This window comes from Enoplosus armatus, chromosome 24, assembly GCF_043641665.1.
Source record: "Enoplosus armatus isolate fEnoArm2 chromosome 24, fEnoArm2.hap1, whole genome shotgun sequence".
NCBI lineage: Eukaryota > Metazoa > Chordata > Actinopteri > Centrarchiformes > Enoplosidae > Enoplosus > Enoplosus armatus.
Window position 1 is genome coordinate 2,050,362 of NC_092203.1, and position 14,513 is coordinate 2,064,874.

At 44.0% G+C, this 14,513-nt stretch overlaps 1 protein-coding gene across 1 annotated transcript in view; it reads left to right on the plus strand.

Moving 5' to 3' along the window:
- Positions 1–2,637: 2,637 nt before the first annotated feature.
- Positions 2,638–14,513, plus strand: part of xirp2a (xin actin binding repeat containing 2a) — a 48,079-nt gene continuing 36,203 nt past the window's right edge. Inside the window, exon 1 of the mRNA XM_070930526.1 lies at positions 2,638–2,850. Within this exon, the coding sequence (XP_070786627.1) occupies positions 2,638–2,850 (213 nt within the window). The remainder of the gene's footprint in view (positions 2,851–14,513) is intronic.

Below are 14,513 nucleotides of genomic sequence, written 5' to 3' on the forward strand. Positions count from 1 at the left end.
GAGTGGCCTCAGTGGACACAGGATCCAAGCTGAAAGTGACACACATACCTTTGCCCCCCCCCCCTCCCCTGAATAATGTATCTGCCGCTGGTTTAAATGGAGGGATACTGTGTCCTCCAAAGTACTATCAGATGCATATATCATGACCGTTCATTCATTAAGACTGGATTATCTGGATTGGTTCTCAGCTCCTTTCTCTGCCTCCCTCTGTATTGATGTTTCTATTGTGGCTCTGACTGACTGTTTCAGGCTTGTAACTCGGCTGTCTTTGTTTCTACCTGATCCTGTAGCTAAGCTGTCAGTCTCTCTTGGCTTCCCCTGTCAGGGCCATCATTTGACCCCCTGCCCCTCTTCCCCTGCTCACGTGAGTATGAAACAGGCTGAACATTTTTGACTCCAGCTAACGTGGCCGCACGATATATAGTGAGAATGGCACTTTAAACGGGACAGGGTGACAGGAACGGCTGAAATGTGAGTCACGGAGGAAGCGGCGTTTAACGCGTTAATTTCCCCTTTCTTGCCAGGGCCGAGTGCAGGAAAACACTCCCCAGGAAGCATTGGTGTGGCTGGTGAAGAATTAACAATATATCCGCCATTGTGGCTGTATGGCAGGCCAGCGGGGTCAGCTGTTATGGGCCTTCCTTGATTTGTTCAGGAATAATGAGCTTCCCTACCCACCCCAGACCCGGTGTTAAAGGGAGGATGGGTGAGGCAAAGAGCTGTTAATCTGTTTCCTGAAGCCTGTAAAGGTTCACTTATGACCAGCTGTTAAAAAAGTAAAGCAGATTTGATTATTGCCAGCTTGTAAACCTTATGTTTCCTTGATATTGGCTTTACTTCCTGTTGGGGTCCCATAGTCCTTAATGCTGTATGTGTTAAAATAATAATTGCAACCATTTTTGTCCCCTTCTGATATGTTTTGTCCCCTCCTGATAGGCAAGAGGGAGATCAAAATATATAAAAAAAAGAGTAATTGGTTGAAATAAACCATTACCAAACCTGTTGTCCTCCTTAGGGCGGGATCTCTTATATCAATTTAATGTACTTCAATTTTCCCATGCTAATCTGTTATTGGCCAAAACAACTAAAATGATGCTCCAATGGAGGACGTCCTCCCTAACCAATCAACAACCAGGATACAATATTGACACCGTGTTGGTCCAATGATAATTTCTACCACTGTATTCTACTTGGGAGTGTGACGAACTGGCGGCAAAGTGATATATCGCTTCATACTTTTACACAGTCCCATTGTAGAAAAGACATTATTACGTGTACATTTCGAGCTACTTTGTATTATACATCTATGCTAGCTACACAGCTAGCTACTTGCGTTAGCCAACGCAACAGTTAGCTTCTTGTAGCAGCCGGGAAGAACTGTTATGCTAACGGTAAATGGATTTGGACGGGGGGGGGGGGGGGGGGTCCAACAGCAGCACGCAGCCGGGGAGCGGATAGAGAGCCCCTCGGGCCTCGGCGCCTCAGCGGTCCAGGCTGGACCCACAGAGGGACTACGGTTGCGTTCGGCGGCCCGACGTGCTGCTGTTCTCCGCTCACCCGGGACTGGATACCGGTATGGGCGTCGAAGTGCTGCGCGAACTGCAGGGCTCGGGTGAGTCAAAGGTCACAGCGGAGATTTACACGGGTGTACTGCAGGAGATGTGATTGTCTAGCTCCATTTATTGTGATTTTTCTCGGATTTTTAAATAATTTTACTAGATAAAAGTAAAACTCCACACCGCTTCTAGGCGTCAGGTGTTTTCAAAATGTAATTAATTTTAGTGATGTGAGTAAAAAAGTACAGTATTTCCTCCAGAGTTGTAGTGTAGCTGAAGTTCAAAAGCATAAAATGGAAATAGATGCTATTTTAGTATTTAAAGTACAACAACACACAAATTGGATTTAACTGTTGTGTACACACACACACACACACACACACACACTTATTTGGGATTTAGAGGGTGGCGCTGTGAAACAAGTACTGTCAACACTAATCACAGAATCTGAACCAGGTCCTGAACTAGTCCTGAAACTAAACTTCAGCAGACTTCTGTAAATGCTTACAAACATGATTTTGAACTGACGACAATTATCATAAAGTGAGGAAAAGCCATAAAGTGTAAAGATAAAGATAAAACTTCTCCAGGGAACGGAGCATTAGGGTTAACCTCACAGGGTCAGTCAGACTTCTCTCTCCTCTGTCCTCCTTTTTTGCCTCTGGCAGCCCACTCTGTCCCCCCCCTTTGCCGTCACTCCTTTGGCCAGCTATTACGGCTCATATCTCAATTTGCTTTTCTGAGCCCGCATGTGAGTTTACATAGGCTTCTGTGTACGTATGAGTAATCGCGGGCAGGCGAGAGAGGAAAAAAACTTCCCCTGTGAACTTTTCCCTTTTTCTCCTCCTCTTTCCTGCAGCCACTCGGCGCGCCTGCTCAGCCCGGAGAGCCTCGCAGACAGAGAGGAACCCCAGCAACTCCTGCATCTCCATCTCTCACCCTCTCATAACTCCCCTCTGTCTCTCCCCTCACTTCCTCACCACTCCTGATTCACAATAGACTTCCCTTCCAAGCGCCAGCCTGAAGGGAAAAGGGTGCGGAGGGGGGTGGTGGTGGTGTGAGATACGGTTTCTTTACAACAATGGAAATTCAATCAGGAAATGGAGAGGAGGTGGCGAGCACAGTGTCGGCGACCTCGGGCTTCGTTTCCCGTAGTCCCTCTGGGTCGCAGGTAGAGGCTTCAGACGATCCAGCGCGCACAGAGGACCTGCAGGCTGCTAAGCGGATTGAGAGGTTTGACATCCCACTTGATAGCCTGAAGAGGATGTTTGAGAAACCTGCTGTGGCAAACTCAGTGAGTACCGCCACTCTTTTTACTTACTTTTTTACTTGAAATTCCTCTTCTCTCCAGGTGCGTTGAATGTTAGGTAACTGGCCAGGCCTCGCACTTTTGTGCCCGAATGTATCGGATAGGTGGACGGACGGCTTTGATACAACCTGCATTTCCAACACATTGGAAAGCTTTCGCAGCCTTCCAAGAAACTTGAAAAGTGTAAAGTCAGTAGTGGTGGTATGGCTGTGAGGTCATGCCTCAGCCAAAACAGATCTAGTTTCTGAGTGGTGAAACTGTACACTCCGTAGATTTCACTGTTGCAGGCTGTAATTTTCTTCTTTGTGTAATGACCGTGTTGAGGGCGATATTGGTTGACCCGACTAGTGACTTGTTTTTTTTTGGGATACAAAGGGAAAGACAGGAGACAAAGCGGGATGTTGCTTATGTCTTTTCGATGTGATTCACGCGCAGGTCATTTGGGGTTTCCCGTCATTTCGCTTTGACTCAAAACAAAACAAAAATGCTTACAGTACACGTCTCCTTGCCAGAGAGGAGGGTGGCCTTCTCTCCCCCGCTTTGTTTTTCCATCCCAGCTGGCTTCTCGGAGAGGAAAATCTTAAGCCTGTTGGAAGTGAAGCGGGTCATTATGAGAAAACCTCCCATTTACCAAATGTCTGATGATGAGACGGCCCAGATGACCTACTTTTTTTGCTCCTAATGTGGTTATGACATCAAATGTAACCCCTCAAAATATTCCAAGGACCTCAATGATGGTGCATGGAAACCGCGCCTCTTCATAGGATCCAAACTCTTCAAACAAAAAAAAGCCTCAAGAGCCAGTGCATTATGGGGAATGTAGTTCTCAGTGTGCCGACTGGTGGCGCAGATGCACACCGGCTGCATCTGTGCAGTGCCCGTGGGTCGCTGATATTCAACACCCTGTTATTTAAGGCCTGTTTTTGGGAGCTTTATGGTTACGCGGGGTTTTAAAAATAACCCTGTAATTGGTATGTCGGTTGCTGCTGCTGGAAGCTTCTCCGTCAGGCCAGGAGTTAGAGGAGAGGGAGATGTGGATCCATTAGACTGAAATCACATCTGGCTCCTGAGATGAAAACATTTTTTACAGATTACTGTGGTTAATGATTCACATCAACAAAAGCCAAGAGTCTACGATGGCATCTTTGGAGGTTTTCCTTTTGCTTTCCAGTCCAGCTGTTAAGGCTTATATGTCCTTCTTTTTGCCATCAGACATGTGTGTTTGGGCTACTGTGGTATGAGCCATAACAGTCTCAAGCGATAAGAGCTCTGTTTTGGTCTTATTATGGCTGCTTTCCATTCCAGTGTCTCATTGACCATTAGCTGTGTGTGAAACTCTCCTATCTTTGGCTTAGCATTAGGAGAATGTTCTCAGCCTTTTGATAAACAAAGCGTCACTGAGCCATTTGTGTGCTTCAGTGCTATCAGTCTCTCTTTTCTTTGTGTAGTGTTTGGTGTTTGACTCCTTAAAGCTGCTATAGCAAATCAAATGACTGATTACAGATAGTTATTGCTACCTGCCTCAGTGATAATAACGATGTGCTACATTCCTGCTAATGTACAAATCTTTGCGTCAAATTAAGGCTGGTGCGTATTCAAAGTGCATTATAAATAGCTGCAACCTCCAGGACACTTTTGCACAGGCTGCCACTGCAAGGGGCGCGCGCACAGCGGCATGACAACTCCCCAAAAGCAAAGCCTGTACTTTTGCACAGGGCTAAACAAAGTGTGGTGATGGGTCTGGCTATGCGAGACTACCCCAAAAGTGAAACCAAAACATCTGGATCGTAGAGCAGCCAGATGTGTTCTACAGTGATGCCCCTATTGGTAGGACAACGTCATTTGTCAGTGCCTTCCAAAACCGTTCCAAATCACCGTTCCAAATATGAAACAGTTCATCGTGGTTTGGGTGAAAATGACTACTGCACTAACTGATGGTAGGAAATAGAAACCGTTCCCCTGTTGACATCCCCCTGTACAATGTTTCCTTTATTCCAGACGGATAAGAATCATGCTTCCAACGGCCGCTAGAGGGCTTTGACACTTGACCGTAATTCTAAAGCTTTCTAGCTCATATTTAGCCTCTATTTTATCCACAGTTGACTTCACATTTAAGTATGGGGGCATCATCCTTTTGGGAAACCGATACTTCACTGACCTTTTCCTGTTGACATATAACAGCCAATTGCCACTTGACAATTATTTCCATCAGGTTTTGCATTTGTTTTCGTCCACATTGCATCCCCTCTTTTAGAATTCTTTTTTAGATAACAGGCCGTACAGCTGGCCAAAATGTCTGCATGTGCACATGCTGTATCTTGGCATTTTATCGCAAGTGCTTGTAGTCTGTTCCTATCTTTTCTTTCCTGTCGTCAGTGCTAACGGAGCGTACAGTATGGGCAGCGTTCCCAAAGGTCTGCAGCCGGCCGCTTATAAAACATGACCTTGTCTCCAACTCATCTGCAAGGCTGAGCTTAATATTTGATGATATTTTTCTCTCTGTGCCCCATTTCATTTATTTAAACGCTGTGATGTCATTGGACGGCCAGCCATAACAATGACTGATGGACGTCCCAGGTGGTCGCTCAGCTGTGTGGCCAAAATCCTCAGCGGGAGAGAGGACAGTCCCCGTCTCCAACAGCCACAGATGTGAACTAATGTTCACGGTTTATCTTGAGTGCAAAGAGCGTGGTGTTGCCCCCCCTCCCTCCCCCCCGCTTGTGTAGCAGGCTGATCCTCGAGGGACTCTGGCTTGTGTTTACAACATCTGTCTGACCTTCTGGTCATGACTGCGCACACAGTGAAGAATACGCACATACTGATGCACATACACGAGACAGATGAGGCGATACTGTGCTACAGTGTCATGTCTTATCATGCAGGGAGGCCTGGAACTGTCAGGAGCGCACATGCACACACTGCTCCGTAATTAATGCACAAAAACAGGCCACTAATCAAGAGTGTTAACGCACTTTAGAAAGCCTTCCATTATTCTCTACTAGCTCATTAAAATGCTGGGGCTTGAATTAGTAGTTACCCAATTTAAAATATTTCTAATACTCATGACCTGACTTGGCAAGTGTTCATGTTGTGCTGGCTGTGGTTGACCAGTGGGTGGCAGTGCAGCATCTGTAAGACTGAGAGCGTGAGATGATGTTAAAAGCACTGTGAAGGAAGGGTAAATGATATTGCTCTTGATCAGGAGTTTATCACAGTGAGACAATTACTAATCACCTGGTGCTAATTGGAGTTAATTCTCAACGCTTGAAGGTGTCTTAAAATGGCTTTTCTCTTGTGTCTGAGGCAGTCAGATTATCAGGATTTGCATAATTGGGGGAATTCTGATGTGTCGCGTACATTTAACACGGAATTTCACACTGCGGGGTAAAGCTAGTCACACCTGGTTGACGGGATAACATGGTTAAGTCGGGAGAGGGGACCTTTTATTTTAGGTGGAGGACTCATGTGCTCCCTGACCTGAATGAGGTGTCTACATACTCGCTCTCATGTTTGTCTCTGTGTCTGGCTGAATGGACTGAAAATATGTATGCCGTTATTCTTCCTGTAGCCATGTTTTCGCGACGGAGCTTTCACAATATGCTCTCAGCAAATGGCCTGTTTTCAAAAGACAGTTTAAAAGACAGTAAATGGAGCGATGCATTAGGCTCATATAATTTGTTTCTACAGCTTTTTTTTTAAGCCACCTTTCTGCAGCTTTTAAGCAAAGAGTGTGAATTTTGTCACTCTGCCATGTTGGAAAATCCCACTTTAAAGTGTCAAATGACTGAAAGATGAGGAATGGTGAACCCCCCCCCCCCCCCCCCCCCCCACACACACACACAAAAAAAGAATCAATCAATATGCAGCACCGTTCCTAAATGCACTTAATTAAACGTTAAATAAACTAAAAGCCACAATGTGTCTGCAAGAAATTGATCCAGACTTGATGAGGACACCGGCGTCCTCATCAAGTCCATTCAGCTCGTAAAAATTCCATTAACTTTTACCAGGCATCTCTTTCGTCTCAGTTTCACAGATTCAAATCTTTTAATGGAGCTGGCAGCGAGGCTGCGTGTGTGTGTGTGTGTGTGTGTGTGTGACGCATTGCTAGTCTGTTGTGTGATGATGACTTGTTGCTCGCTGCCTTGGCTCTGAGAATAGTTGCGCTGTTACGTGGTCTGCCAAACACAGCTCTGAAACTCCCCGCTTCATGTGACTCAGATAACGCAGACTCATTTGCCTACCTGCCGTTTGATTTGTGTGTGGATCTGGCAAATTGAAACATACCTAAGTCTGCTCTTTATTGCTGTCAATACTTGTTAAGACAGCCCCTCTGTCCCCAGAGGTGTACCATAGCTGGGTAATGAATGCATACCTCAGGGCCTTTTTCCATACAGATTGTTGTGTGACTCAGATCGTCTTCTCTCTAACACAGCTTGACACCCACAGCCCCGCACGAGCATATGTGCTCAACAATCAGCCAAAGACCCCAAGGCTTACTCTTTCAATTATTTATTATGGCACCATGTGACTGTGGTGGGGTGGGGGGGGGCGGCATGCCATCTCTCATCTCTGCCATTCATCGCCATAGCAAAAATGAGGAAGCCCTTTTCAGAAAAGGTTTCGAATGCAAATCTTTTTGGTTGATAAACAACTTAAACCAGAAACATAGAGGAACCATGAGCTTACAGTTTAACAAGACTAAGGGTCTGCAGCCATGCTAGCAGCTCTGTGAGGCTGTAGGAGGTGAGCTGAGTTAAATGCTAACATGCTCATAATAACCATGCTAACATGCTGGTGTTTAGCAGGTATATTATTTGCCATGTTAGTGTTTAGTATGCTAACATTTGCTCAATAGCACTAAAGCACTAAATGGATTCAACGAAGAAAAGGCCATATCTAAAGTGCTTACTTTTAAGTTATCTTTGTTTATCCAGCCCTTTTCTCTTATGTGCCTTTGTTGACCTTCATCTAATAGTTCCGCACATTCAATAGCAACATTTTGGCTGTCAGTAGTCTTTTGCTGTGCATTGTGGGTAGAAACTGGTCCCAGTTGTTTCATTACCTGTTAGAGGTGCTGGAAATACTGGAGAAAAGTCAGGATGCCAAATCGTGTGCCATGTTAGCATCAGTAGATGGAAGTAGCGAGCTAAAGCTTCTGGACCTTAAGACATTTTGCAGGGTTTCAAACATCAAACAGGAATTTGTTAAGTACGCTCAAAGTGCCGATCCAAATTTGATACAGGTTTAATTTAAAAAAAAAAGCTACTTTGCTACTTCATAGCCATGCTACTTTACAGCCATGCTAGCTAGTCTGTGAGGTTTTACACAGCAGTGCCTTGAACTAAATCCTGAAAATGACTATGCTTACATGCTAATGTTACAGCAGGTATAATGTGACTGTGTTCACCATCTTAGTTTAGCATGTTAGCATGCTAACAGTTGGTAATTAGTACTAAACTGATGGGATTGTCATTAGTTTTGCAGGTATTTGATCATAAACCAAAGTATTGGACACATTTCAATTTGGAACTTAGGTTATTATGAGTCATCCTGTGGCAAACCTGAAAGTCTGTACCAAATTTGGTGATGCTTTATTTTACAGGTGTGTAGTTTCCTAATAGTTTCCAAGAATTCTTCCTGTATTTCTGTAAAGGGAAGCCAGATACAAGGCTCTGTTATTTCAGTTTATTTGGAGTTCATAAGTAGCGATAGATTTCCAGAGGAAAGTTAAAAACAGCCTCATGTAACAAGTAAATACTCATTCATTATGAATTTATTATCAAACTTTATTCTTCATAGATGAGATAGCCTGGAGACAAATTTCACATTTTTAAACCTTCAGCTGACCTGCGGTGCACTGATTGAAAGATGGGTTACGCTAGCAAATAATTGGAATTAATTAGTTGTAAGTCATAACTGAACACCGTCTCTATTTTCCATTTCTTTCCAGAAAACTCTCAGGGCAATTATTAGGAAATTACAGACCTGTAAAATACAGCCCGTCCATCCAATAGTCATTGTGGTCCAGGTCACATTTGATTTAATGTGAAAGCTGGTATGCTAAGGTGACGGGAAGTTTGTCCCCATGCATGAGCTTGCATTACACATTTGCACAATTATAGATTTAAATCCCCAGAATATCAACTTGGCATGCAGGATGTCAGCCGATGTCACTTCCATGGTTCAGTGTATATTTGGAGAGGCTGAAAACAGAGCCGGATCCCGAGCCACTTTAGAGTCGTCATGTATAAATAGTAGTGCCTGGTGATGCCGGCGTTGCTCACTGCACATTAAGAGAGCGCAGCGCATGATGAAAGAGACTGAAATATGATTTACATTCAGCGAGCATAAGGCCGTATTGTGAAAGAGAGGGCTGTGCGAGGGGATGGAAGGCGAAGGCAGAGAGTAGGGAAGATGAAGATTGATGGGGAGTGATAGAGAGTCAGAGTAAATCAGCAGGGGCGTTAAGAGAGAGAAAATCAAAATGAAGAGCGAGTTCATATTTTAGCAGGTAAAGCAGGTCAGAGTCTGATTAACAAATTATATTCATGTTTCAATAATGATAAGCTTCATCAGGCCCCACTTCAGGGCTGCACAATCTCTGACACTAACAGTTTTTTTTTTTTTTTTTTTTTTTTTTTTTTAAGCATTTTCTCTTTTCCCACAACTTTCTTCCCCTGGAGACGAGCACACGTCTCTCAGGTTTCAGCCCTGGTTAAGAGCACTGATAATCAGGGGAGAATCGGGCTCAGAATACAGAATGAGGAGCTCTACCACAGGCCACAAGCTACAGGAACTAAATATGTGGCCACATATGAACCTATATACACAACATAATACATGTAATATATGGCTTATACAAGTTGTAATCTGACAGTATTTTAACGTTAATTGTGATTTGTTATATAAATGCACATACATCTGTCTATTGCCCGGGCTGAGCACACCTCCAGCCTGCATTAATGGGCCGCTAATGTCCCCGTTAGTTTTCAGTAAACACGGGGAGTGTCCGCAGCCAAGCTTTTGAAACTCAAAATCATTGGATGTCTGTCAAGCTTTAATTTACTGCTGCTCACTAGATCTGGGTCAGATTTGTCATTTGCAAATGGACCCAGTTGGGCAAAGCTAAATTGCTCTCCTCTCCTTTAACAGCTTCCACCCCGGAGTGTCCCTGAGCAAGGCACTTAACCCTGTAGAAATGCAGCCTTTAAACTCTCGGGAGTGTGTTGTATGGTTTTCTATTTCTTGAACAGCAAAAACGAATTGACACATCATTACGAAATATTTGGTTGGGGATGTAGTGGACTACTGTAGCCGGTGAGCTCACCGCTATGCCGCTTACATGCTAGCAAGCTGCGACATGCTAGTCAAAATAGATCCCAAAGTATCCCCTGTAGGTGTCTCTGACTGAAATCCCCTTCATTGAAAATTAGAAATAAGTATCCATGTTGCCACGGTGCTGGACCCCCCCCCCCCCCCCCCCCCCCGGCTTTCATGTAGCAAAGCTGCCCCATGATGAGTGCTAATGCTAAATATAGCAGCAGGTTTAGTCATAACCTCAAACTGCCCCAGTGAAAGCTGCTCAGTTGCCACTGTGGTTGTTAAGTTTGACTCTGTGAGGTGTGGCAAAAAGTATTTAAATGTCAAATTTTTCACATCAAGTTCAACTTTGAATTTGCGCTTTTGACCAATAGCTAGCTGTAGGCCTGAACGTATCGTCCCGTTAGCAGCTGAGCTAAGCTTACAGTATGAACAGAACAGTAGAGAAAATATAAGAGAGAATCTCCCGGAACTTTGACCAGCACTAGCCTGGCTGGCTAGCTGTTAGCTTGCGAGCTAGCCCTGCGAGTACAGCCACTACGTCACCAAGCTTCTAGGACCAAATATTTAGCATTCCGCTGTACCACTTTCTGGTGTGACAAGCACCTGTCAAAATATTTGTTGAGAAATACTTGACCCAGGTTTTTTACCTCGCTCCATCCTTTTAAACCATTGTTTGGTTTAAAAGGATGGAAAAAAAACAATAAAGAGCAGAAAGCACTGCACTATTCGTCAAGCAGACACGGGGGAGGAGGATTTTGACAGGACAGAACCACAAATACCGCTGAGGGAGAGCTCTGACTAAATGTTGCATCATGTACCCAAAGACACACCAAACAGCCTACACGGGATGGGATAAAAACCCGAGTTTTTATGTCTCAAGAAACTGCCAGAGAGGAAAAACGAAGCGCAAGCTGTGACCAGAGCAGCAATATATGTGCCCTTTGCTCATATATCACGGCAGGTTTTTTTTGTAGTGGAGAGCTTCAGTATGAAATGATCCCATCTGTTGCAGCCTTGTTTGTCTGTAACCATGAATGTGAATCATTTTTTTTCGTTAGTTAATTCCCTCTGCCAGTCTCTTCCCGTGTTGCAGTCCTCCTAGCTTTGCACTGTGACTGTCTTGTTGTTTGGCCTTTTAGGTAATCCGTTCGGTCCCAGCTGGCCTCGGCAGGAAAACTCAATTCACTATTACAAAGTCGCCTTCTCTACCTCTCTATCACTCCCTTTCTGTCGCTCATCAGGTTTGTTTTCCCTGTCTGACTTTGTTATGCCCCATACAATGCCAATCTCTCTCTGCCTGTGTTCTTTTTCACACTCTGTTCTGTCTTCTTCACTTCTCTTTTTGGCTCTTTCTCCCCTCCCGCTCTGTTTCTGGACCGTGTCTCTTTTGTGCCCGTGTTTGCCAATGAGTGCTTGAAATATTGATGTGCCTCTGTTTAGTCATAATGGGGACAGTCGATAGAGGATTGAAAACACACACACACACACACACACACACACACAAAAAATGTTTTCATACTTCTGCTGGATTGCAGAAGGGGAACGCTTGTGGCACCCGGCGCAAACAAAAACACTGGCGGAGAGAAAGCTGCTGCCAGAAGAGTAGACAGGGGGGGGGAGAGGAAGTGGAAGGGAGGATGGCATGAAAGCCGGGATGACCTTCAAACAAACAATGCACACAGTTGTGTAACACACACACACACACACACACACACAGAAGGAGGAGGTGATTAGCCAACCGATTAGCATTGAGATCCAAATTCAGGCATTATGCAGGGATGTGATTTTCTGACCTGAAAATGTGTGTAGATCCGTAAAACCCCCCCCAAAAAAACAACATCGGGGGGGGGGGGGGGGTTTGGTAATGAGCTGCCTGAGTGAAATGAAGAGGATTTGAGGACATCTATAGGCTGTAGTGCGCTGGGAGAAATAATTGGGGTTTCACTCCAAAAAGGGGGAACTGTCGGCCGCTTGTGTTTATTTGCTGTGCTGTGCAGCCGTTAGCCGCCAGCTAATGACTCAGAAAACAGTATGAGCAGTCTTTTGATGGGCGCCTTGTCTCTGTATGTCTTCGTTACTTTCTTTTGTCATGGGCGGATTGTACTTCTGCCCACTGTTTTACAGAATGTATGATTTTACTTGGAAGTAGCGTCAGTGCTAGCTGGCGGCTAATTTACTGGCGTTTACCAACCCGTTGGAGTTTTAGATGCCCGTAACTATGCGGCTTCACTTATATAGATATATACTAACTTGTGTGTATCTGTGCATTTTAAACATTTCATCAGATTTCTGCCTTGTGCAAAGCAGATAGTCACACAAATTGTCAAACTGAATGTAAACATAAATACATTCTTTTTGAAATTAATAAATTATAGCACTAGAACTACTTTATTTTTCCTTTTGAAAAAGTTGCATGTTGCACGATTAAATCTTGAAGTTAGTTTTTTTTTTTTTAAACCGTAAAAAGTTGGACAATCACATGCCTGATTATAAGACTTATCCTTAATGCTTTATTGGTGTTTCTACTTATTGTGTGGTTCTATGCTGCTTTATGGCATAGCACAGAAAGATGATCTTGAACTGTTTTACATAGTCGACAAGATCTTTTTTTGAACTCTCGGTAGTTCCGGCTGCTCACCTTCTACGAATTAATCCTGAGAAAAAGGGGTTCTCCACACATCTTCCAACAATGGGCAGCTGATTGAAGTGCTTCTCAGATCAAGCACGGCGGACTTCAGAGGATAAGAAAGGACTGGAGCCCACTGACTGATTTGCATCCTTTGATAGTGGGCACAGCCTAACGTTTGGACGCTACTGTGTCTTCATCACAGTCAAAATGGACAAAGGCATTTAGTCAGCCTAGAATAGGTGTAGATTTGTGATTAGACAGTAGGCTGAACAGGATTTCAAATCTATTGGATAATGGATCCCAGGGCCGGAGTTGCCAGAGATGTCCAAGATATAATCACGACAGGATCAAAATAACTCAAATATATCTTAAAGTTGCATAAAAGGTGCATACATCAAGTGAGTCTGCACTGTTAAAGGCTGCAAATCAATCAGTGCTACAGCCCCCCCCCCCCCCTGCTAAGGGTTATATTATTCCCGGTATCCCAGTATAGTTGGAGGTACAAGACTTTGGTTTCATTTGCTGCCACTCACTCCTGCACAACACATAAAGCAACTTCCTCAGTGATCCATCACCGAGCTTAAAAGAGAAACTTTTAAATTAGATTATTTCATTATGCTCAAATTGAATGTTTTCATTTCCCTCCGCTCACCATCAATCACTTGACGCCCAGCAGAAGAAATGAGGTCACACAGGAAATAATCCCTGAAGAAAATGTTGCCTTAAAGAATTCACTTTCATATCCATCTTTTCTTAGGCGGGACATACTGGAGCAGCTTATTTTAAGCTCGGCTTCACACGACATCATTTAGATTAAAACATTAATATGAACAAATTAGTAAATGTTTCAAAAACTAATTACATTGGCAAACATATCAAAATGATTTGGGTAAATGTGAACTGTATTTCGATCAAAGTCAATGGGCTGTACTCTGTAGATGAGACCTTTCAGATCTTTGTGTAAATCAATCTCTTTTCTCACAATAGGTGTCTCTTTCAAGATGACAGTTACCTCCATGTAATTAACAAAGCCTTTCACTCAGGCACTCATCTATTTATTCACACAGCCCGGGATGATTTAGCCCCAGAGGTCGAGGCGCTGCAATGTCTCCACCCAGCTGCAAACCACCGCAGCTGAATGCCGGAGCCAATGTTGAAGGATGTCTGTTTTACGCTGTTGCTTAATATGCAATTAAAATAGTTGAATAGTTGTATTTTCCTGTGTTTGTTATAAGATGGCGCCACGGTAAGCTGTGTTCTTGATATCCACGTCACGTCAATGACATGGCTCCACGAACGTTCGGGTGGATACATGGCAGAACGCTGAAGCGTTAAAAGTCAAGCTCAAAGCTGGGAGCTCGTGCAGTTAATGGCCAAATGGGGCTCTTGTGTTAAGGTAACAGCACTGATGTTTAAAAGTCATCGCGTGAAAGTGTTGAAGAAAATGACTTACCTATACTCGCCACACGGTGTCGTCTTTTCAATGAAGTGCATCCAAAATGTTCCGGTTTGTAGAACATATTGGAAAACAAGGCAAAACCTAGAACCAGGTTAGGGGTCGTTAAGTTCCCATAGTGGAAAAGAGCTGTTTGAGTGTGTGATGATGCGATGTATGCGTTTTATTTGTTCTCTTCTTGGGTGTCACTGTTTAATCACATGTCGTATTAAATACTTCACTCACGGTTCTGTTGAT